Source organism: Thalassophryne amazonica, chromosome 13 (assembly GCF_902500255.1).
Source record: "Thalassophryne amazonica chromosome 13, fThaAma1.1, whole genome shotgun sequence".
Classification (NCBI taxonomy): Eukaryota; Metazoa; Chordata; class Actinopteri; order Batrachoidiformes; family Batrachoididae; genus Thalassophryne; species Thalassophryne amazonica.
In genome coordinates this window covers 84,794,111-84,819,945 of record NC_047115.1, presented here as the reverse complement: position 1 = coordinate 84,819,945, position 25,835 = coordinate 84,794,111, and the positions used below count along the sequence as shown (strand labels likewise).

The 25,835-nt window shown below is 40.6% G+C and overlaps 1 protein-coding gene across 1 annotated transcript in view; it reads left to right on the top strand.

Moving 5' to 3' along the window:
• The window catches only part of slc18a2 (solute carrier family 18 member 2), a 204,763-nt gene that overhangs the window by 161,306 nt on the left and 17,622 nt on the right, over positions 1–25,835 (top strand). The window contains exons 12-14 of the mRNA XM_034185176.1: positions 8,339–8,402; positions 8,498–8,617; positions 11,400–11,533. Of these exons, the coding sequence (XP_034041067.1) occupies positions 8,339–8,402; positions 8,498–8,617; positions 11,400–11,533 (318 nt within the window). The remainder of the gene's footprint in view (positions 1–8,338; positions 8,403–8,497; positions 8,618–11,399; positions 11,534–25,835) is intronic.

Here is a 25,835-nt window from a genome sequence, read left to right as displayed (position 1 = left end):
TATGAAGATAAACAGTGACATCAGAGCACATGTATATAGCGCCAAATCACAACAAACAGTTGCCCCAAGGCGCTTTATATTGTAAGGCAATGGTGTGGTGGAAATTACATTTACAAGGCCAGTAGTGCCCGTAGTTAAAGAATCACCCTTATAAGAGGACATAGCACAGAATCTACTCCATTTTGAGTCTCTGTTTGAATGTGTGTTGAATGTGTGGAATTCAACCTGCACACCCCTTTTAAAATTTTGTTAACAGGCCAAGTATAACTTGAATTATGACGAATAATTTACGTGACATTTTTTCCTGGACAATATGGTCATATTTGCTGCGTATTTGGCAGACACCCACAGCAAAAAAAATTCATTTCCTCATTCTATGGAAGGGAGAGAGGGCTTGAAAAAATACGACTCCCTCAACTGCAGCAGGAGAAAGGGGTGTTCACCATTGGTGGAAAAACTCAGGAGCTAACCAGTCACAATCACCAACCCCACATGTGTTTGGTGACAACCCACAGACCCCATGTGGGTGTGTGTGTGTCTCTGTCTGAGACAGCAAACGATTAAAAAAAATACAGAAATTCTTATTTATCACTGGTGTAAAATATTAACCTAATAAACAATAATCCCCAATCCACGTAATTTGGTTGCTGAGCAAAGAAAATTGTGGTTTTGTGCAGAGCGAAAAGTAGAAAGCAATCAGTTTTGAAAGTTGTGTTTGCTGTGCTTGAAGTGTATTTTTAGTATGTGTGGTGGAGTGTTTTAGCATGTAGTTAGTGTGTGGTGTAGTTATTTTATTTATTTTGGGGTGTCAAAATAATGCGTCTGGACCAATGCGGCAAACCGGAGGGGAGGGGAGGAGGTCGTTGACCAGGTTGATGATGGGTGAATGGATGACTGGTGCCAGGTGGTAGCCCACGGAGCTGACAGGATATGGTGCCACAGCGGGAGGAGCAGAAAGCAAGTTGCCGTGGTTCGTCCACACACACTCACAGAATAACCAGCATATACGCTCACAAACACAGAGCTCAATTAGGTGGCGCAGGAATGCACAGAGCTCAAAAAGGATTTGCGTAGGAATGCAGAATGATCACTCAAGCCAGAGAGAGGCCAGTTACCAAGCTGTGACAACTGATTTTCCAGCGAAGATGGAGGTGCTGAACCGGGGTTTAAATGCAGGTGTTCAGATGAGCTGCAGGTGTGATGATCAGCTGCTCAGCTCTGCTGCACACCACTTGGGGACAGAGATAGAGAGAGCAAAAAAGGCAGGAACCAGCAGAGACCAAGGCAGCACACAACATCTATGTTTTTTTGTTTGTTTGTTGTTGTTTTTTTTTGTTTGTTTGTTTTGTCACTCTCACAGTCAGGGCAGTCTGTACCGACACCAATAAAAAATGCTACAAAAACATGGAATTAGGGAAAAATACACACGGATATTGAGGTGGAATATCTGTTCAAATTTTGGGAGCTTCTGATGTGCATTGGACAGGAATTGTTTTTCTGAGTGGCACAAATATAATTTGTGTGGCATATTATTGCATGTAAATAGCCACAAAAAATGCCTGAAGCATTTCCTGCATTTTAATGTGAATTGTTGCATATAACTTTGTTTATGCTACATTTTTTACATATATATAGGGTGTCTCAAAAAAATTTACCCAAAAGTATTTTGACAGCAAAACCAATCAATATTGTCAGACATTTTCTGCATGACCATGTGACTGAAGCATGCAGGTTTTCTCCCCAATGCACAGTCTTTAGTTCAGTCTTTCCTTTTTGATGTTTTAACCCTTTATCTTTTACACCACATGATCAATGTAACCTCCTCATCTGAAGTTTCCTAAGAAACAGACCAACAAGTTTAAGTTGTGATTCAGATCAACAACCGTGTGATATAACTGGAGTCAAAATGCATAGAACACTGCCATGTTACTGGCGCCCAGTTATATCACGCTGTTGTTGACCTGAATCACAACTTAACAACTTTTACAGTTTTGCAAATGCCTTTTTTTTACAAATGAAAAAAAATTACATATTTCATAAAAGCACATTTATTTGTAAACACCAACACACACACGTTCAATAATCAAATAATGGAGAAGCACTTGTGATTATTTTTACATAGAATGAATTAGTCAACCAATCAGTATGAGTGGGGGTAAGTTTAGCCATAATCCCTTTGGGCACCTGTGTGTTAATGATCAAATCTTCAGAATTAGTGCATTATTTTAAAATTAATAGATATGTGTCATATTTTCACTTTGTACATTTTAAGAATTGACATTAATGTAGTTATTCTATCCTGATTAATTTGATTTATAAATCAAAACCATAAGTCAAACCTGCTTTCCTTTTCAAGACGTCTGCCTCACGGCTGGACTGCTGTATGCTACCAAGGTGAATGACACTTCCCCACAGCAGTGGGCAGGGCGCACAAAGACAGAAGCTCTGACTCATTGGCTGCATTTGGGTTTGTGGTCGCCTTTGATTCTATCAGAAGCGTTGGCGGTGTTTAAACTCAAAATCGGCTTGTTAGTAGCTGAGTGTACCGGAGGCAATACTGAAAGTTATGGGTTAGCGGTTAGCTGTAGCTTCCGATAACTTTTTTGGCAATTTAGCGTTATAAAAGATAACTTTTCACTTAGCTGATTAGAGGTTATTGAAGCTAGGTTTTTGGTTAGCTGTGCCCACCACTGTGCAGAACAAACTTTAAGGTTCCTGAAATGAGAAAAAACACCATTATTTCCCAGTAAAACCATTTCCTGGTATTCATATTTCAGAGTACTTTTCGGTACATTTTTTGAGACAACATATATTTTTGAAATTTACAATTTATATTTGCATTCTATGTTATAAAAGTGGTTTGTTTTGTTAAACATATTTCTGGTTTTCACAGTAAAAAAAAAAAACTTTTTCTGATTCAAATTGTAGGTTTTGGGGTGAATTTAGGACCACTGTTTTAATGCAGTATGTCAGAATGAAAGAAAAACTGAAGTCACACAAGTGAGGTTGTGCTGAAAAAAAATATGACCAAACAAGGTAAAGTAAACAGTTTTTAAGGTAAATTCTAAAGGTAAAACCAAAAGTAGTCAAAAACACCCAAAAATACCCAAGACTCCAGAGGGTTAAGTTTGTTTCCAAGCAAAATAAAATCCTTTTTCAACACCCCATATTGCTGTAATAAAACATTTGTTCCTTCTTGACTAATAACACTACATCTGGATAAGAGTTAGTAAACTCATGGTGATGTAAAATGACATTTTATTTTAACCAGGTTGATCCCACTGAGATCGAGACCTCTTTTGCAAAGGAGACCTAAACAATTATAAAGTTTCCAATTCACCTAACCTGGATGTTTTTAAATGTGGGAAGAAACTGGAGCACCCGGAGGAAACCCACAGGGAGAACATGCAAACTCCACACAGAAAGGCCACAGGTGGGAATAAAACCTGTTACCTTCTTGCTGTGAGGCAACAGTGCTAACCACTAAGCCACCATTCTGCCTATAATCAACCTCAGCTCATGGAGAACTAAAGACAACTACTTGTCTTGAGCGAATGTGTTTAACAAAAACAAGCATAACTCAAAGTTCTTGTTCGACACGGTGGCAACACTTATTTGTGGACAACCACCTGTAGTTTCTTCTCCTTTTACAGCACAAGATTTCCTGGATTACTTTGAGAAGAAAATAGAAGACATTAGGTTAAACATATCCCAGCATGCCTTAACCCAGCCACTACATTCTGCTATTGAGGTGGGCGCCATTACTGAGGTATTACCTAGATTTATAGAATTTGACAGTATCTCTCTAGGCATGCTGATGAAACCCATAATGTCAACAAAAAGCACAATCTTTTTATTTGATCCTATACCAACAAAACTGCTTAAGGACCTGTGGTCTACTCTTGGGCCGACTGTGCTGGAAATGATTAATCTTTCTTTAACTTCTGGATCTGTTCCTAAATGTTTCAAATCTGCAGTGATTAAACCATTACTTAAGAAACCTAATCTTGACCCTACTATATTGAAAAACTATCAGCTGATATCAAATCTATCATTTTGCTCTAAAATTCTGGAAAAAGTGGTGTCACGGCAGCTCGTAGACTATCTTACTGAGAATAATCTCTTTAAGCCACTGCAGTCTGCTTTTAGAAAATATCATTCCACATAGATGGCTCTCACGAAAGTGGTGAATTACCTTCTGCTTGCAATGGATTCGGACACCACTACGCTTCTGGTGCTGTTAGATGTCAGTGCTGCATTTGATACTGTGGGTCATCATATTCTTCTTGATAGGCTAGAAAATCACTTTGGGATTAGTGGGAGTGCCCTTGCATGGTTGACGTTATACTTGACCAGTCGTTCTCACTGTGTTTTGTACAGTACCACGACCTCTAACCTTAGTGACATGAAATTTGGGGTTCCACAGGGGTCTGTCTTAGGCCCCCTACTTTTCTCCCTTTGTATAGCACCCCTTGGGCACATATTGCGGCATTTTGGGATTACCTTTCACTGCTATGCTGATGATACTCAGTTATACATGCCGATAACTGCTGGTAATCTCATTCACATAAAATCCTTAGAAGATTGCCTTGCATCTGTGAGAACTTGGATGTCTACCATTTTCCTACTTTTAAACTCTGATAAGACTGAAATGATGGTTCTTGGTCCAGTGAGATATCAGCATCAATTTGACCAGGTAACGCTTAGCCTAGGGTCATGTATCATATATCACACTGACAAAGTGAGGAACCTTGGGGTAATTTTGTATTTTACATTGTCCTTTGACCTCCACATTAGAAATATTACTAGGACTGCTTTCTTCCACCTGCGAAATATAGCGAAGATTCATCCCATCCTGTCTATGCCTGATGCTGAGACCCTGATCTTTGCATTTATCTCTTCTAGATTGGACTACTTGCAATGTTCTATTTTCTGGTTTACCGCAGTCCAGCATTAGGTGGTGAACCAGTTGGTTCAAAATGCTGCAGCCAGACTTTTGACAGGAAGCAGAAGGTTTGACCACATTACACCCATTTTGGCATCCCTTCACTGGCTTCCTGTCCCAGTGAGATCAAATTTTAAAGTTCTGCTACTAGTCTATAAAATTGTTCATGGACTGGCACCTCCCTACCAAGCTGACCTAATTAAACCTTACATACCAGCCCGGGCTTTGCGTTCTCAGGGTGCAGGACTACTTTGTGTCCTTAGGGTGAATAAGAAGTCTGCAGGTCATAGAGCTTTCGAATAACGTATCCCTGTTCTTTGGAATGATCTTCCCGTGTCAATAGAACAGTCAGATTCTGTGGAGACTTTCAAGTCCAGACTTAAGACGCACTTATTTTCCCTTTTGCATGGCTAGTATACTGGTATAGTGTAGTTGTGTGCTTTTTACTCTTTTAATTAATTTTATTAGGAAACGGAGTGTGCCGCAGCCTCAACTTTACCTAAATTCTGGGTTTTTAGAGAAGCTTATTGCCTGTTTTTCTTGTTTAATGCTGGCAAATTATACTGTATTCCTTGTCTTTCTGATGCCTGATTGTGTTTTTTTCTCTCTGTTTAAGGTGCAGCTCCATCCAGAGATGGGTGTGGTATTTGTGCTGAAAACCCTCCTGTCCTATGCACCAACCGCATTTCTTGTATATTCGTTTGGTGAATTGTTCTGTAATTTGTGTCTGCAGCATGGCCCAAGCAGGGGTCACCCCTTTGAGTCTGGTCAGCTTGAGGTTTCTTCCTCAGAGGGAGTTTTTCCTTATCACTGCTGCTCTGGGGGTTAGTAAGGTTAGACCTTGCTTGTGTGAAGCGCCTTGAGGCAACTCTGTTGTGATTTGCTGCAATATAAATGAAAATAAATTGAAATCGAACAACAGAATTAGCAGTAATCTTGGCATGTGATGAACTCCAAACACGTGATGCTGATACCACAGTGGTGGACGGCCATGAGTGGTGTTTTCCTTCCAGGTGTGGTGGCCTGCTTCCTAATGTGTAGTTTCCTGGAGCACTCACTGCTGGGAGTCACAGCATAAACATGGCTTTTGTGGCTGAGGGAGGTCAGTGGTTCTGACTTACTGAAGTCTGTGAAGTTGTTGTAGCATGACAGTAAGTGGCGAGATTATCAGTGATTATCAATGGGACAATAAGAGACCATCAACAAACACTCAGTGATTTATCACGGTGTATTGCAGGACCATCTAACAAAAGTATGGATTATATAATTACCATTAGATCGAGGAGGTTCTGAAGCTCACATGCATCCATGTTATAGTTGGTGTTTGGGGTTGATCTCCATGTTATTCTGTTTTTAGTGTTATTGTCTGTATTATTTTGTCTCTGGCATTTCTCTCTGCATGATCATGTTTTCCATGTTATCCTTCTTAACTTTCTGTTCCCACCCTTTCAGTTTTACATCTTTCTATACTTCCATGTTTGATTGTTAGGTCCAGTGTTAGGTTGTTCCCACAATGCCAGGTCATATAGATTTGTCCTGGTCTCTACCTGTTTTCTGTGTTTTACCTTCCTGTTACAAATCTTTGCTGCCATCCTGTGTTCTAGGTTTTTGGCATTTTGGATGGATTGCTTGATACGAGAACCCTAACTGACATTTTGCTTGTTTTGGATAACCTTTTGCTATCTCCCTTAGTAAGACTCTTTTACCTGCTGGACTGGTCACCCTTGTACCTAGCTAAGACCAAATCTGTTGCCAACTGTACGAGGTCTATTAGAAAAAAAAAACGATCTTTTTATTTTTTTAAAAAACTTTATGGATCTGAGTCACATGAGATTGCATCAGCCAACCTTGAACCTTAGTGCACATGCGTGAGTTTTGTCCCGCCTGTCGGCTGCATCATTCGCCTGTGAGCAGCCTTTGTGTGGGGAGTGGTCCTGTGCGCTCGGCAGATTTTTCTTGCAAGGAAAATGGCGGAACGATTGGAGCAGCGCTATTGCATCAAATTTTGCCAGAAACTTGGCGACAGCCAAGCGGAAAACCATTTGAAAGATAAAGACGGCTTTCGGGGATGAAGCTATGAGCACCACACAGATTAAGGAGTGGTACAACCAGTTTAAAGACGGACGCGTAACGGTGGAGAGCGCACCGCGCTCCGGCCGACCATCGACGTGCCGAAATGACGAGATCATTTCCAAAGTGAACGCTATGGTGATGCGGGACCGTCGAGTGACCATCCAAGAAATTGCGGACGAAGTGGACATCAGTACTTTTTCGGCACATTCCATTGTTAGAGAAGATTTGGGCATGAAGCGAGTGGGTGTGAAGTTCGTGCCGAGGTTGCTGACGGCGGAGCAAAAGCACCTCCGTGTGGAAGTCTCACAGGACATGCTGGACTCCACACAAAGTGATCCCAGCTTTATGGACACTATTATCACCGGCGATGAGTCCTGGGTGTACGGATACGACCCGGAAACAAAATTCCAGTCGTCACAGTGGAAGCATTCCACGTCGCCACGACCGAAGAAGGCGCGCCAAGTGCGCAGCAACGTGAAGGTAATGCTGACTGTTTTTTTTTTTACTCCTGCGGTGTGGCACACCACGAGTACGCACCACAGGGTCAAACAGTAATGAAGGAGTATTACAGGGATGTCCTCCGTCACCTCCGTGATGCTGTACGGCGCAAGAGACCGAAGTTGTGGGCCACAGGAAATTGGCGCCTCCACCACGACAATGCTCCAGCTCATTCCTCCAACTTGATTCGGACTTATTTGTCTAAAAACCAAACTCCTGTGGTTCCACAGCCTCCATACTCTCCTGACATCACCCCTTGCGACTTCTGGCTGTTCCCAAAAATTAAAAGACCATTAAAAGGAACGCGTTTTGAGACGAGGGAGCACATCATGGCTGCAACGACAGCAGAGCTGCGCGCCCTCCTGAAAGAGGCGTTTTTGGAATGCTTCCAACAGTGGCGACACCGCTGGGAGAAGTGTGTGGAGTCCCAAGGAGTGTACTTCGAGGGTTATTAGGTTTCCAACCCTCCAGGTAAGCCAGTTTTTTTTCCCCGGCCAAAGGTCGGATACTTTTCTAATAGACCTCGTATATATCTGAGATTTTTGTGGACAATAAATAGTTTTTACTTTCCTTCCATTGTGGTTCTCTGCATTGGGGTCCATTGCCAAGGACAGGTACACGTAACAGTCATAACTACTACATATACTACATATATACACATAACTACATATTTTATGTTAAAAGAAGCCAGTTCACCTTAAAGTGCAAATGTGTTTACATATATTTCTGTTGAGCTAAAATCATCTGCTATGGCACACATAGTAATGTGTGATAATGTAATGATGAAAATAGCTCATTGTTTAATGTTTGCCTCTGTGATAGGTTCCATTTGCCAGAGACATCTATGGTCTCATCATTCCAAACTTTGGTGTTGGGTTTGCCATTGGTAAGTCCACACTTATTACTGTGCTAAAGAAAGAACTCTGGTGCATTTGATACTGAATGTGTAAGAAATGTGTTACTGTATATGGGTTGTTCTAGGCATGGTGGATTCTTCTATGATGCCTATAATGGGTTACCTGGTCGACCTTAGACACGTGTCAGTATATGGAAGTGTGTATGCCATTGCTGATGTGGCTTTCTGCATGGGATTTGCTTTAGGTAAGCATGCAATAGATACAAAACCATCACAAGATGCCCTCCATAACTGAGGCATGTTTGTATCACACACAAAGACACACACACAATGTCTTAATACAAAGGGTTAACCACAAGATGTGAGCCTCCAAAACAAAAATGGCTTGTACAAAACAAAAAAACAAATTCCAAAGGCCTGTGTAATTCTAGAAGAACAGCCTTTGGACAGATGACACAAAGTTCAACTTTTACAACAATTTAGGAAATAGTGTGGAGATGGGAAGGAATCTTTTTGGTCCTGTGGCATTGTATCCTTAGCCTGGTCCTTATATTGTAGTGGATGGTGGGTATCAAAACCGACTATGTATTTTTCTGTAAAATGCACAAGGTGGGAGGTTAACCCAGTGCTTCTCAACCCAGGGCCCGGTTTCATACAGCAGTCTAATCTTTTAGTCTATTGAAGTTACTTAGTCGGCTAAGGTTAGTCAACCAACATTAGCTGTCTAATCTCCATTTCACACAGACGGATAAACTTGTAGATTAGCCATCTAACGTTAGTCAACAATTTTCATAGGCGTAAGCGGCATCATGAGTGCCGGTGGCAAGAATCGCCTCCAATGTGCAAGAGTTTTGTTTACTCCCGGGTTGGTCATCTGCTACAACCATGGACGAGTCTAACACACCAGAGAAGGGCGTTGTCTCTCCTCATGTGGTGATTGATGGCTGGAGCTATCGTGTCCACAATGAAGAGGATTGTAGGCGGACAGAAGCAGTATCGCTGTTGAACCTCGGCATCCATAAACATCTCCAATGGATTATTCCGGCCCAGGAACACCCGCTCCCACCACAAGGCTCACCATCCTTTCTGCTCCATCAATTGGTTGTACATGATAGGTGCTATTTTGTTTTTAGGTAAGACACTGAAGTTTTGTCAACTAAAATGAGATTAGCCTCCTCTGTAGCAAGCTAAAAACTCTAGTTGGCTAACGTGTAACTTTAGCAGACTGCTTTGTGCAGTGACTAACGTCAAAAGATTAGTCAACTAATTGAATTTAGTTGACTGAACAAGATTATACCGCTTTATGAAATGGGATCCTGGTCCGAAAGCATAGACTAACCCACACATTTTGCATCTCTTATCTGCTCTATCACAAGCTGATTAGTGTCTTCAGGTGTGTGACCAGACACCCAAGTGAACTAATCAGCTTGTTTTAACACACCCATGACTATTCAAGAGACTAACAACACCCGCTTTGCATGCTGGGCCTTTGTGTTCACATGCAAAGTGGTGTTGGACATGTCCATTATTATACAATAGTGTTCAGAATAATAGTAGTGCTATGTGACTAAAAAGATTAATCCAGGTTTTGAGTATATTTCTTATGGTTACATGGGAAACAAGGTACCAGTAGATTCAGTAGATTCTCACAAATCCAACAAGACAAAGCATTCATGATATGCACACTCATAAGGCTATGAAATTGGGCTATTAGTAAAATTAGTAATCCTGTGAATCACTAAACTAGTATTTAGTTGTATAACCACAGTTTTTCATGATTTCTTCACATCTGCAAGGCATTAATTTTGTTGGTTTGGAACCAATATTTTGCTCGTTTACTAGTGTGCTTGGGGTCATTGTCTTGTTGAAACACCCATTTCAAAGGCATGTCCTCTTCAGCATAAGGCAACATGACCTCTTCAAGTATTTTGACATATCCAAACTGATCCACGATACCTGGTATGCAATATATAGGCCCAACACCATAGTAGGAGAAACATGTCCATATCATGATGCTTGCACCACCATGCTTCACTGTCTTCACTGTGAACTGTGGCTTGAATTCAGAGTTTGGGGGTCATCTCACAAACTGTCTGCAGCCCTTGGACCCAAAAAGAACAATTTTACTCTCATCAGTCCACAAAATATTCCTCCATTTCTCTTTAGGCCAGTTGATGTGTTCTTTGGCAAATTGTAACCTCTTCTGCACGTCTTATTTAACAGAGGGACTTTGTGGAGGATTTTTGCAAATAAATTAGTTTCACACAGGCGTCTTCTAACTGTCACAGCACTTACAGGTAACTTCAGACTGTCTTTGATCATCCTGGAGCTGATCAATGGGTGAGCCTTTGCCATTCTGGTTATTCTTCTATCCATTTTGATGGTTGTTTTCCATTTTCTTCCACACATCTGTTTTTTTTTTTTTTTTTGTCCATTTTAAAGCATTGGAGATCATTGTAGATGAACAGCCTATAATTTTTTTGCACCTGCGTATAAGTTTCCCCCTCTCCAATCAACTTTTTAATCAAACTACACTGTTCCTCTGAACAATGTCTTGAACGTCCCATTTTCCTCAGGCTTTCAAAGAGAAAAGCATGTTCAACAGGTGCTTGCTTCATCCTTAAATAGCGGACACCTGATTCACACTTGTTTGTTCCACAAAATTGACGAACTCACTGACTGAATGCCACACTACTATTATTGTGAACACCCCCTTTTCTACTTTTTTCACTAATAGCCCAATTTCATAGCCTTAAGAGTGTGCATATCATGAATGCTTGGTCTTGTTGGATTTGTGAGAATCTACTGAATCTACTGGTACCTTGTTTCCCATGTAACAATAAGAAATATACTCAAAACCTGGATTAATCTTTTTAGTCACATAGCACTACTATTATTCTGAACACTACTGTAAATGTGCTTCATAGGATTTTTGCACTTCTCCTACTGGATACTTCTTGTTACCCTGCTTGAAATATTATCTGACTTCCTGCCAAACAAATTAAACTGTGATTTGTTGTGTTGTAGGTCCGTCTATCGGAGGGCCCATAGCTGAGGGCATAGGCTTCCATTGGCTGATGACCATTATTGGGATTGTGGATATTGTATTTGCTCCTCTTTGTTTCTTCCTCAGGAATCCCCCTGTACAAGAAGAAAAAATGGTAAGCGAAACTCCCCTGCAGTATGGAACTGTTGTATGTAAAGATTTTGGCACTCCTGATGACTTCCATGATTTTCTTTTATAAATCATTGGTTGTTTGGATCAGTAATTTCAGTTAAATAAATCATATAGCAGACAAACACAGTGATATTTGAGAAGTGAAATGAAGTTCATAGGATTTACAGAAAGTGTGCAGTAATTCTTTAAACAAAATTAGGCAGGTGCATAAATTTGGGCACGACAACAGAAAAAAATACATCAGTATTTAGTAGATCCTCCTTTTGCAGACATAACAGCCTCTAAATACTTCCTATAATGACTCTGTTTGTGGCATGTACGCAGAAAAGGCTTCCTCTGCATTACAGCATCTGTTATGGTTTGATTGCAGAGTTCAATTGCAACCCAAAAATGCAGGCAGTGTGGACACAACGGATTTTATCAACCACGGGGATTTATTGTGACATAGTTCCCAAAAAAGGTGCAAAGGTATTTAACAGTCCCAAAATATCCCATACATACAGTGCAGCAAAAACACAACAGAGGCTGCAAAGGAAAGCCAAAAAGCAGGGCCAGAATTGCCAAAATATCAAAAACTGAGCAAATCACAAGAAACAATACTTACACAGAAGAATATACAAGAACCTGGATGAGGAGTTTACACGGGAGACCTACACAATGGACCAGCAATGACTGACAAACAAGGAACTGGTTAAATAACCAAACTGATGAAGGAACAGGTGTGTTGAATCAGGGGAAGGAAGAGGAGCAAGTGCACAGGAGGAGTTGACTGAACAAAATGGAGGATGGCGTGTGGTGGGGTCAAAGGTCATGTGACAACTAATAAAAGGTGATCAGAATTAAACAGAATCTGCAGGTGAGTAGAAGATAATACAGAAAAGCAAAGCCGGGAGCAAAGGTGCACATAAGGTAACTACAGAAAACAGTGTGAAAATAAAAAACAAGAAATTAACAGAAATCACACTGAAAAGCAAAGGTGCACTTAAGGTAACTGCAGAAAACTGAGAAAATAAGAAAAAAAGCAAATAACAGAAATCACACTGAGAACTAAACGACAACCAGAATGAAGTACATAACCAAAACTAGACTAAACTCAACCCAGTGAGGGAGTGTAACAGAAAACTAAAACAGGACATGAGAACAGCACACAAATCCATTGCAAGTAAACACTCAAAGGGCACTAATGGGCAAATCCCAACAGCATCTCTTTGTGCAAAGGGCTCTGAATAGTTGAACGATGCACAGAGACACTATCTGCAGGAAGATCATGTTGTAGGTCTTTGGAGCAGGTCTGTGGGTTGACTACGACTGTTCTCACCATCCTTCGCTTAAGTTTATCTGAGGTTTTTCTTGACCTGCCACTTCGGGCCTTAACTAGTACTATGCCTGTGGTTTTCCATTTCCTCACTATGTTCCTCACAGTGGAAACTGACAGCTGAAATCTCTGAGACAGCTTTTTGTATCCTTCCCCCCATGATGTTGAACAATCTTTGTTTTCACATCATTTGAGAGTTGTTTAGAGGCTCCCATGTTGCCACTCATTAAAAGAGATGCAAAGAGGGGAAACATTTGCAAATGGCCACCTTAAATACCCTTTCTCATGACATTTGCAAATGGCCACCTTAAATACCCTTTCTCATGATTGGATTGGATTGATTCTGCTGCCACTGCAACCCGACTCCAGATAAAGCAGAAGAAAATGGATGGATGGATGGATGGTTTCTGTACCAAATATTAAGTTCTGTTTTTCCATTGTATCAAATACTTACAGTTGTATGTAAACGTTTGGGCACCACTGATAATTTCCATGATTTTCCTTTAGAAATCATTGGTTGGTTGGATCAGCAATTTCAGTTAAAGATATCATATTTGGAATTTGGAAGAACTGGAATGTATTATAGAAGACATACCTTATTGAATTTTTATATAGATAGATGGATAAGATTTATTGCCATTGTCATTACAAGTACAACAACAACGAGATTACGTCCACACTCAAATTGCCACAGACAAGATACAGCAATTAATCTACAATTATTACTTGTTTACCATAATAATGGCACACATCAGAATTAAGACAACACATATACATTTGGCATTGTTTATGTGCACTAAACTGGAAACAGTCTGTTTTCCGAATTGAGGCTGTGAGTGTGTGGTAGCCACTGCAACAAGAGTCGCGCTGCAATCAGCTTGGGGGGAACGGGGACCTGCCGCAGCTAAAACTGCGCAGCCCCTGAGGGGAGAAGGAGTGGCTTGAGCGGTAGCCGGGATGGGGTGTGTGATGGGGGCAGGAAGGGAGGTGGGGGGGAAGTGGAGCATGCTTCAATCAATCAATCAATCATTTTTTTTATATAGCGCCAAATCACAACAAACAAGGCAAGGCCATACAATAATTATGTAAAACCCCAACGGTCAAAACGACCCCCTGTGAGCAAGCACTTGGCTACAGTGGGAAGGAAAAACTCCCTTTTAACAGGAAGAAACCTCCAGCAGAACCAGGCTCAGGGAGGGGCAGTCTTCTGCTGGGACTGGTTGGGGCTGAGGGAGAGAACCAGGAAAAAGACATGCTGTGGAGGGGAGCAGAGATCGATCACTAATGATTAAATGCAGAGTGGTGCATACAGAGCAAAAAGAGAAAGAAACAGTGCATCATGGGAACCCCCCAGCAGTCTACGTCTATAGCAGCATAACTAAGGGATGGTTCAGGGTCACCTGATCCAGCCCTAACTATAAGCTTTAGCAAAAAGGAAAGTTTTAAGCCTAATCTTAAAAGTAGAGAGGGTGTCTGTCTCCCTGATCTGAATTGTCTTTGTCCATGTGTGAGTCAGTTACTGTCCTTGTACTGGAGTTAGAGAGATAAGGAGGCAGCCAGTAGAGATTCTTCTGAAGGAAAACAATGGGGCATTTTGTCCTTCAAAGGCTGATAAGCCTGCCGTGTTTGTGGTTGAGCAGTGAAAAACACTTTTTCAGCTTCACATGAACAAACCAGATCCCAAATTATGAAAATTCCCCAACCTCTGAAATCTTCACCTTCACCTGCAAGGTGTGCATTTGCTCCGAGATGTTATCCAATTTGCATCTGAGTTCAAGGGTTAACACAGTCTGAGAATGCATCGCCTTGCCCAACTCATTAATCATGACGGACAAGTGAGGGGTCATGATTTTGGCGGCAGCCGTCTTGCCAGTTTTCCGGTAGGTCAGGGCAGCACATAAGCCAATAAGTACCAACCCTCCTACTATTAAACCAAATATGAATAAATCAAATATGGGATCAAATACTTTGTATTGTATTTAAATACAAATACTTTAGATTTTTGAATTCCAAATACAAATACAAATACTTTGTACTTTTTCAAATACAAATACTTTATATTTTGAGTATTTCAAATACAAATACTTTCTATGAACTATAAACAACAAATCAACACAAAAACTGATAAACCGGTGACAATTTATTGTGAAAATAGCATGACCAAAAAACTATTATTGATAAGTAAAGGATTGAATGTTTTATCACAAATTCACTATTATAATATCACAGGCAAGAATCAAACTATCACAATATATATTCTGTTTCCATCAATATTGCATCCTTTTGTATCCACCATATCACAAAACAATAATAAAATGTCATATCTGGTGTGTCTCAACACGGTGTCACAGAGATTCCCAAGTTTGAAATGTATTTGAAAAAGTATTTGGAAAAGTATTTGGAAATACTTGGGATCGGCAATGTATTTGAAATACAAATATAAATACAAATACTTTGAATTCAAAATCAGAAAATACAAATACTCCAAAAAATGTATTTAAGTATTTTCAAATACAAATACTTTTGTATTTGGCCCCATGTCTGGAATAAATCATCAACGCAACGTCTCCCAGGTGTTGAGAGATATAGCAGATAAACACTGATATTTGAGAAGTGAAATAAAGTGCATAGGATTTAAAGAAAGTGTGCAATAATTCTTTAAACAAAATTAGGCAGGTGCATAAATTTGGGCACCCCAACAGAAAAAAAATACATCAATATTTAGTAGATCCTCCTTTTGCAGAAATAACAGCCTCAAAACGCTTCCTATAGCTTCCAATCAGAGTCTGGATTCTGGTTGAAGGTATTTTGGACCATTCTTCTTTACAAAACATCCCAGGTTTGTTGGTTTCTGAGCATGGACAGCCCACTTAAAATCACACCACAGATTTTCAATAACATTGAGGTCTGGGGACTGAGATGGTCATTCCAGAACACTGTACTTGTTCCTCTGCATGAATGCCTTAGTCGATTTTTGAGCAGTGTTTAGGGTCGTTGTCTTGTTGAAAGCGCCTTGGAGCAACTGTTTGTTGTGATTTGGCGCTATATAAAAAAATTGATTGATTGATTGATTGAAAGATCCAGCCCCAGTGCAACTTCAACTTTGTCACTGATTCATGAACATTGTTCTCAAGAATCTGATGATATTGACTGGAATCCATGTGACCCTCAACTTTAACAAGATGATTCTCAGTACCTGTACTGGCCGCAAGCCTCACAGCATGATGGAATGAAATGAATGATGAAATTTTACTGTAGGTAGCAAGTGTTTTTCTTGGAATGCTGTGTTCTTTTTCAGCCATGCATTCCACCCCTTGTTATGTCCAAATTACTCCATTTTAGTTTCATAAGTCCACAGCACCTTATTCCAAAATGAAGCTGGCTTGTCCAGATGTGCTTTAGCATGCCTGAAGTGAATCTGTTTGTGGCGTATACGCAGAAAAGGCTTCCTCTACATTACTCTCTCATCCAGCATCTCCTTGTGCAAAGTGCACTGTATAGTTGAACGATGCACAGAGACACTATCTGCAGCAAGATCATGTTGTAGGTCTTTGGAGCAAGTCTGTGGATTAACTATAACTGTTCTCACCATCCTTCGCTTCAGCTTATCTGAGATTTTTCTTGGCCTGCCACTTTGGGCCTTAACTTGTACTGTGCCTGTGGTCTTCCATTTCCTCACTATGTTCCTCACAGTGGAAACTGACAGCTGAAATCTCTGAGATAGCTTTTTGTATCCTTCCCCTAAACCATGATGTTGAACAATCTTTGTTTTCAGGTCATTTAAGAGTTGTTTAGAGGCTCCCATGTTGCCACTCATAAGAAGAGATGCAAAGTGGGGAAACATTTGCAAATGGCCACCTTAAATATCATTTCTCATTATTGGATTCACCTGTGTAAGGAGGTCAAGGGTCACTGAACTTACCAAACCAATTTTGTGTTCCAGTAATTAGTGCTAAATGTATTCAAATCAATAAAATGACAAGGGTGCATTTAATCTATTATTAGACTCTATTGGCTTTGCTCAAAAAGTAAATGAGTCCACCCACCACTTTAATCATATCTTAGATCTTGTTCTGACTTATGGTATGGAAATAGAAGACTTAACAGTATTCCCTGAAAACTCCCTTCTGTCTGATCATTTCTTAATAACATTTACATTTACTCTGATGGACTACCCAGCAGTGGGGAATAAGTTTCATTACACTAGAAGTCTTTCAGAAAGCGCTGTAACTAGGTTTAAGGATATGATTCCTTCTTTATGTTCTCTAATGCCATATACCAACACAGTGCAGAGTAGCTACCTAAACTCTGTAAGTGAGATAGAGTATCTCGTCAATAGTTTTACATCCTCATTGAAGACAACTTTGGATGCTGTAGCTCCTCTAAAAAAGAGAGCTTTAAATCAGAAGTGCCTGACTCCGTGGTATAACTCACAAACTCGTAGCTTAAAGCAGATAACCCGTAAGCTGGAGAGGAAATGGCGTCTCACTAATTTAGAAGATCCAGGCCAGGCTGACAAAGAGTCAGAGCTCTATTGAGCTGAGTATTCCATTAACTTTAACTAGTAATGACTTCATGACTTTCTTTGCTAACAAAATTTTAACTATTAGAGAAAAAATTACTCATAACCATCCCAAAGACGTATCGTTATCTTTGGCTGCTTTCAGTGATGCCGGTATTTGGTTAGACTCTTTCTCTCCAATTGTTCTGTCTGAGTTATTTTCATTAGTTACTTCATCCAAACCATCAACATGTTTATTAGACCCCATTCCTACCAGGCTGCTCAAGGAAGCCCTACCATTATTTAATGCTTCGATCTTAAATATGATCAATCTATCTTTGTTAGTTGGCTATGTACCACAGGCTTTTAAGGTGGCAGTAATTAAACCATTACTTAAAAAGCCATCACTTGACCCAGCTATCTTAGCTAATTATAGGCCAATCTCCAACCTTCCTTTTCTCTCAAAAATTCTTGAAAGGGTAGTTGTAAAACAGCTAACTGATCATCTGCAGAGGAATGGTCTATTTGAAGAGTTTCAGTCAGGTTTTAGAATTCATCATAGTACAGAAACAGCATTAGTGAAGGTTACAAATGATCTTCTTATGGCCTCGGACAGTGGACTCATCTCTGTGCTTGTTCTGTTAGACCTCAGTGCTGCTTTTGATACTGTTGACCATAAAATTTTATTACAGAGATTAGAGCATGCCATAGGTATTAAAGGCACTGCGCTGCGGTGGTTTGAATCATATTTGTCTAATAGATTACAATTTGTTCATGTAAATGGGGAATCTTCTTCACAGACTAAGGTTAATTATGGAGTTCCACAAGGTTCTGTGCTAGGACCAATTTTATTCACTTTATACATGCTTCCCTTAGGCAGTATTATTAGACGGTATTGCTTAAATTTTCATTGTTACGCAGATGATACCCAGCTTTATCTATCCATGAAGCCAGAGGACACACACCAATTAGCTAAACTGCAGGATTGTCTTACAGACATAAAGACATGGATGACCTCTAATTTCCTGCTTTTAAACTCAGATAAAACTGAAGTTATTGTACTTGGCCCCACAAATCTTAGAAACATGGTGTCTAACCAGATCCTTACTCTGGATGGCATTACCCTGACCTCTAGTAATACTGTGAGAAATCTTGGAGTCATTTTTGATCAGGATATGTCATTCAAAGCGCATATTAAACAAATATGTAGGACTGCTTTTTTGCATTTACGCAATATCTCTAAAATCAGAAAGGTCTTGTCTCAGAGTGATGCTGAAAAATTAATTCATGCATTTATTTCCTCTAGGCTGGACTATTGTAATTCATTATTATCAGGTTGTCCTAAAAGTTCCCTAAAAAGCCTTCAGTTAATTCAAAATGCTGCAGCTAGAGTACTGACGGGGACTAGAAGGAGAGAGCATATCTCACCCATATTGGCCTTTCATTGGCTTCCTGTTAATTCTAGAATAGAATTTAAAATTCTTCTTCTTACTTATAAGGTTTTGAATAATCAGGTCCCATCTTATCTTAGGGACCTCGTAGTACCATATTACCCCATTAGAGCGCTTCGCTCTCAGACTGCGGGCTTACTTGTAGTTCCTAGGGTTTGTAAGAGTAGAATGGGAGGCAGAGCCTTCAGCTTTCAGGCTCCTCTCCTGTGGAACCAGCTCCCAATTCAGATCAGGGAGACAGATACCCTCTCTACTTTTAAGATTAGGCTTAAAACTTTCCTTTTCGCTAAGGCTTATAGTTAGGGCTGGATCGGGTGACCCTGGACCATCCCTTGGTTATGTTGCTTTAGACGTAGACTGTGTTTCATAATTATTGTATGGCCTTGCCTTGCAATGTGGAGCGCCTTGGGGCAACTGTTTGTTGTGATTTGGCGTTATACAAGAAAAAAGTTGATTGATTGATTGATCTTATCTTAGGGACCTCGTAGTACCATATCACCCCAATAGAGCGCTTCGCTCTCAGACTGCAGGCTTACTTGTAGTTCCTAGGGTTTGTAAGAGTAGAATGGGAGGCAGAGCCTTCAGCTTTCAGGCTCCTCTCCTGTGGAACCAGCTCCCAATTCAGATCAGGGAGACAGAAACCCTCTCTACTTTTAAGATTAGGCTTAAAACTTTCCTTTTTGCTAAAGCTTATAGTTAGGGCTGGATCAGGTGACCCTGAACCATCCCTTAGTTATGCTGCTATAGACGTAGACTGCTGGAGGGTTCCCATGATGCACTGTTTCTTTCTCTTTTTGCTCTGTATGCACCACTCTGCATTTAATCATTAGTGATCGATCTCTGCTCCCCTCCACAGCATGTCTTTTTCCTGGTTCTCTCCCTCAGCCCCAACCAGTCCCAGCAGAAGACTGCCCCTCCCTGAGCCTGGTTCTGCTGGAGGTTTCTTCCTGTTAAAAGGGAGTTTTTCCTTCCCACTGTAGCCAAGTGCTTGCTCACAGGGGGTCGTTTTGACCGTTGGGGTTTTACATAATTATTGTATGGCCTTGCCTTACAATATAAAGCGCCTTGGGGCAACTGTTTGTTGTGATTTGGCGCTATATAAAAAAATTGATTGATTGATTGATTGATTGAAGGGTGCCCAAATTTATGCACCTGCCCAACTTTGTTTAAAGAATTATTGCACACTTTTTGTAAATCCTAGAAACTTAATTTCACTTCTCAAATATCAGTAGCAGACGAACACACCCTCTGCTTAGGTAGCATGGCCTAAGCAGAGGGTCACCCCTTTGAGTCTGGTCTGCTTGAGGTTTCTTCCTCAAATCATCAGAGGGAGTTTTTCCTTACCACTGTCGCCTGTGTGCTTGCTCTAGGGACTGGTAAGGTTAGACCTTACTTGTGTGAAGCGCCTTCAGGCAACTTTGTTGAGATTTTCCGCCATATAAATGAAATAAATTGATATTAAATTGAATTGAATTGGCCCTTTTCGTCACAACAGTACGGTAGAGTGAATGCAATACTGCCCCTGCTGCGCTGATTCTCCGGCCAATCTCACGGTCCATTGTCCCCTCACTTGTGAACAAGACTTGTGAACAAGTTGTGGTAAGACCGCATTCCCTACCCAGAGTAGGCAATACATCAGTTTCCTGATGAGAACCATGGCCTCAGATTTAGAGGTGTTGATCCTCATCCACACTGCTTCACACTTAGCTGTGAACCGATCCAGTGAGTGTTGGAGGTCACAGGCCGATGAAGCCAGCAAGACCACATCATCTGCAAAAAGCAGTGATGAGCCCACCAAACTGAAGACTCCCCCACGCCTCGATATCCTGTCCATGAATATCACTAACAGGACTGGTGAGCCCTGGTGGAGGCCAACCCCCACCGGAAACGAATCCGACTTACTGGCTAGCACCTGAACACAGCTCTCGCTTTGTGAGTACAGAGATTGGATGGCCCTGAGAAGGGACCCCCTCATGCCATCCCCCCACAGCACCTCCCACAGTATCTCAGTTGAAGTGTACCTACGATAAAAATTACATACCTCTCCATTCTTTGTAGGTGGGAAAACTTGCAAAATTGACAGTGAATCAAATACTTATTTGCCTCATTGTATTTGCATCTTAACCCTAAAATGCCATACATCTGATTTTTGATACATGCATTTCTTAGGTCAGGCATCACAGGGTTAATTCACAGTACACTGAAACATTTGACAAAATGGCACATTCATATATTCATTTCAAACAAAATCTATGGAGTACATTTAAACACTCCTAAACTTGCAGGGCATAACAACTGGAATTAGACACCAACCCGCCCAGCAAAGTCCCAAACTATGGCATCTTGTGATTGGTCAAAATGTACACTGCTAACTCTTAATGGATAATTTAATTCACTGCACTACAGTTTATATACACTCATCATTGGCATGATTGTCACTGTAATTTTGGGCTTTTTGTTATGTGTCGGACGCAGCCCGGAGAACCGACCAGCGTTTGACAGGACCCAGTATAAAATAAGCAGAGCACAGTACAAAGGATAACAAAATTTAATTACATAACAGTGATGTGAAAAATACAACAAATGAGTGCGCGGTCTGGCGTGGTGGAATTGCGGTGTGCTCCCAGCAGCACTAACGGTCCGGAGCCAGAAACTGTTCGGACCCAAGGACCCCGCCGACACCCCCCAGGTGGCCGCGACAAACCGAGTCTGTGAAAGAAGAAACCATCATGTGAGTCCACACTCCACACACAGAGAGACAACTCAAAGGTGTACATAAACAGCAAACACTTCCTGGCTTAATCACTAATCAGCTTCCCTCCCTGCAGGCATGGAACACCCAGTTCACATAACTCAACTGCAGTGGAAGCTGATTAAACGACTAACATAACAGCTCAATATAATAAGGTGTGAGGGACACCACATTTACTGACTGTACAAATGTTAGTCACAAAACCTAACGTACCTCAGGAAGTGTGCTGACGAGCGTGAGACCTCACCCCCTCCTCTTTCACAGACCATGCATCAAACCTGGACGTTCTCTGCATCCATAATGATGAGATGGCTCTCAAGACGACGATCTCACCTGTCTGGTCACAAGGTCGAGTCTCTGGCAAATACACACTGTGTACTCCAGACTTAAATGCCACCATGCTCCAATCCGTGTAGATGCACCACAGCTGTGAGTCCTGACGAGCTGCACTTGATCAGCCTCAGGTGATCAGGGTGAGGTCCTGAAAACTCAGCCACACAGCCACTCAGTCCTAAACGCGTACCACCTGGAAGGAAAAACAAAAGACAGCACAGAAGACAGAAACAAAAGGCAGCCAGGCCCCCCAGCCACAACACTTTTAATGATTACTTTGAAGTGCTCTTTTGTCAGGGTGGAATGATTTATTTTAATCTTTTAATAAGTGGCATTGAAGGTTTTTCAATGTCTTTTAACATGATGAGGCAAAGACCTACTAATTTCTTGTAAGTGATTTTGATTGACTATAAATGTTAATTTCTCTTTGCCAACATGAAAAGGATGTGTTTGCCAGCATTCATTGGACTGACCAATGCTCAATGCAATGGGAATGTCCAAGGACCTCAGTGAAGTTCGGGAAGGTCAGTTGGAGCCGTTTCTAAACACATGCAGACTGCATTGCTTTGGGGCTCTTTTGATGCCAGTGCTACTGTTGCATTGCACAAAGTAGATGGGACAATGAAGAATGAGAACTACCTCCAAATTCTTTCACATCACTTCAAATCAAGTTTCAAATTGAAACTTGGCCACAATTGGGTGTCCGAACAGGACAATGATTCAAACACACATCAAAACTGGTTGTGGGTTGGATAAAGCAGACTAACATTAAACTTCTGGAATGGCCTTCCCAAAGCCCGGACCTCAGCCCATTTTAAAATTTGTGTAATAATTAATTTAAATGAACTCAACCAATTCTGCCAAGAAGAGTGGCCAACTATCCAGCAAGAATCATGTCAGAAGCTTGTTGATAGCCACCAAAAATGTGTAGTCAAGGTGCAGCTTGCTAAGAGACATTTGACCAAATATTCTTGGGAACGTATATATATATATATATATATTTGAGCCTGTATGTATAATTCTGTCCCTGTGTGGATTGGAGAAGATCTGAAATAAATTCAAACTTGTGCGCCCAATTCTTGTTTTTTAAAGTCATTAATGATGTATGTGTACAGTCATTCTACCCTGGCAAAAGAACAGTTCAGACTTCATTAAAAGCTCCAATTACATTCATGCCCATGGTGTTTGCATTTTAAATATAGGTTTTCTAGAGTATTGATTTTTGATTGTTCATGAGAGATTTCAAATCACAGTAAGTGAAATCATGCAGTGACAGAAAAATGGAAATAAGATATGTTGTGAACACATTTTTTCTGATGGTTTGGTTTATCAGATGTTACATTTGTTGCAAGATCCTTGTCTACATACAAACATAGTGCAGAAGGTTCCTTGTTCAAATCCCACCCCTGCCAGTTTCTCCATGTAATGTGGAGTTGCCTCGGGAAGGGCATCCGGCGTAAAACAGTTCAACATGTAAATCCACATCGGATCTGCTGTGGCGACCACGAGTGAAAACAAGGGAGAAGCCGAAGGGACTAACTTTCAGTCCGTATTACCTCTAGTAGGGAGGGGTGTTATTTCAAAAATTTTTGAAATCTACAAATTTTTGCATGGAATATGGAAATATACATGGAATAAACCGTAACAGTATAATTTTTGGGTCACTTGGTTCCAAAAACCCATATGGACTGAGCGTTTGAAAATTTCAAGTAATGCGTGTGATGAAGAAAACCACTCTGTTGCTTATAATTAGTTAATTGTGGCCATGTCATTCCTTACATGTGATGATTATACTCAACTGACGTTCCTGAAATAAAAACTACATAGATTTTGTTTGTTACAATTGATCGTAACATATGTACTGAAATTAGGTTTTTTGTCAGTTACTCTTAAAAAACACAAGATAGGCTTATTGTTACTATAGAAGTTGAATATAAACTTGGGGTCAAGAAACATTTGGAGCCAAATTTCAAGTCTCTAGGTGCATCGGTTCTCAAGATATGACATTTTCTTCGATATTTTTGGCAATTTTTGAACCTGATATCTTCACTGGCTCCGTCCATATGGGTTTTTGGAACCAAATGACCCAAAATTTATCCTGCTATGGTTTATTCCATGTATATTTCCATATTCCATGCAAACATTGGGTACATCATGGGAAACCCCCCAGCAGTCTAAGTCTATAGCAGCATAACTAAGGGATGGTTCAGGGTCACCTTATCCAACCCTAACTATAAGCTTTTTCAAAAAGGAAATTTTTAAGCTTAATCTTAAAAGTAGAGAGGGTGTCTGTCTCCCTAATCCGAATTGGGAGCTGGTTCCACAGGAGAGAAGCCTGAAAGCTGAAGACTCTGCCTCCCATTCTACTCTTACAAACCCTAGGAACTACAAGTAAGCCTGCAGTCTGAGAGCGAAGTGCTCTATTGGGGTGATATGGTACTATGAGGTCCCTAAGATAAGATGGGACCTGATTATTCAAAACCTTATAAGTAAGAAGAAGAATTTTAAATTCTATTCTGGAATTAACAGGGAGCCAATGAAGAGAAGCCAATATGGGTGAAATATGCTGTCTCCTTCTAGTCCCTGTCAGTACTCTAGCTGCAGCATTTTGAATTAACTGAAGGCTTTTCAGGGAACTTTTAGGACAACCTGATAATAATGAATTACAATAGTCCAACCTAGAAGAAATAAATGCATGAATTAGCTTTTCAGCATCACTTTGAGACAAGACCTTTCTAATTTTAGAGATATTGCGCAAATGCAAAAAAGCAGTCCTACATATTTGCTTAATATGCGCATTGAAGGACATATCCTGATCAAAAATTACTCCAAGATTTCTCACAGTATTACTGGAGGTCAGGGTAATGCCATCCAGAGTAAGGATCTGGTTAGACACCATGTTTCTAAGATTTGTGGGGCCAAGTACAATAACTTCAGTTTTATCTGAATTTAAAAGCAGGAAATTAGAGGTCATCCATGTCTTTATGTCTGAAAGACATTCCTGCAGTTTAACTAATTGGTGTGTGTCCTCTGGCTTCATGGATAGATAAAGCTGGGTATCATCTGCGTAACAATGAAAATTTAAGCAATGCTTTCTAATAATACTGCCTAAGGGAAGCATTTATAAAGTGAATAAAATCGGTCCTAGCACAGAACCTTGTGGAACTCCATAATTAACCTTAGTCCGTGAAGAAGACTCCCCATTTACATGAACAAATTGTAATCTATTAGATAAATATGATTCAAACCACTGCAGCGCAGTGCCTTTAATACCTATGGCATGCTCTAATCTCTGTAATAAAATTTTATGGTCAACAGTATCAAAAGCAGCACTGAGGTCTAACAGGATGAGCACAGAGATAGTCCACTGTCTGAGGCCATAAGAAGATCATTTGTAACCTTCACTAATGCTGTTTCTGTACTATGATGAATTCGGAAACCTGACTGAAACTCTTCAAATAGACATGTGCACACACGTGAAAGAAGCCCACTGTGCTTCGCCCACTGGCGCTTGCCTGCATGTAAGCATGAACCAAACATGCGAAGCAAATACCTGCAACATGACACCCAGTAATTTCCAAAATATTGGATGATATACAAATAAATAGACACAAAAACCAGGAGCTGCTGAGACGTCCGGGAAAAGCCACAGGTGCAGAGAATCGTGCTGTTCTGCTGCTTTTTAGCGCTGATGTCTTTAAGTGAAAAAGCTGCATTGATCTGAGAGCGAGTGTCATCCTCACACAGTGAATATTCAACAGTTTGTTTTCAACTGTAAGTAAGGACCACGATGGAAAGATCACTCAAAAAATGAGATAAACTGGAAAAAAAAAACAACCTTCTGCCTTTAGAATGTCTGCAAGCAGGCGATGTTTGAAGCTGGAGATGGATGATCATGTTGTATGCACACACACACACACACACACATACAAA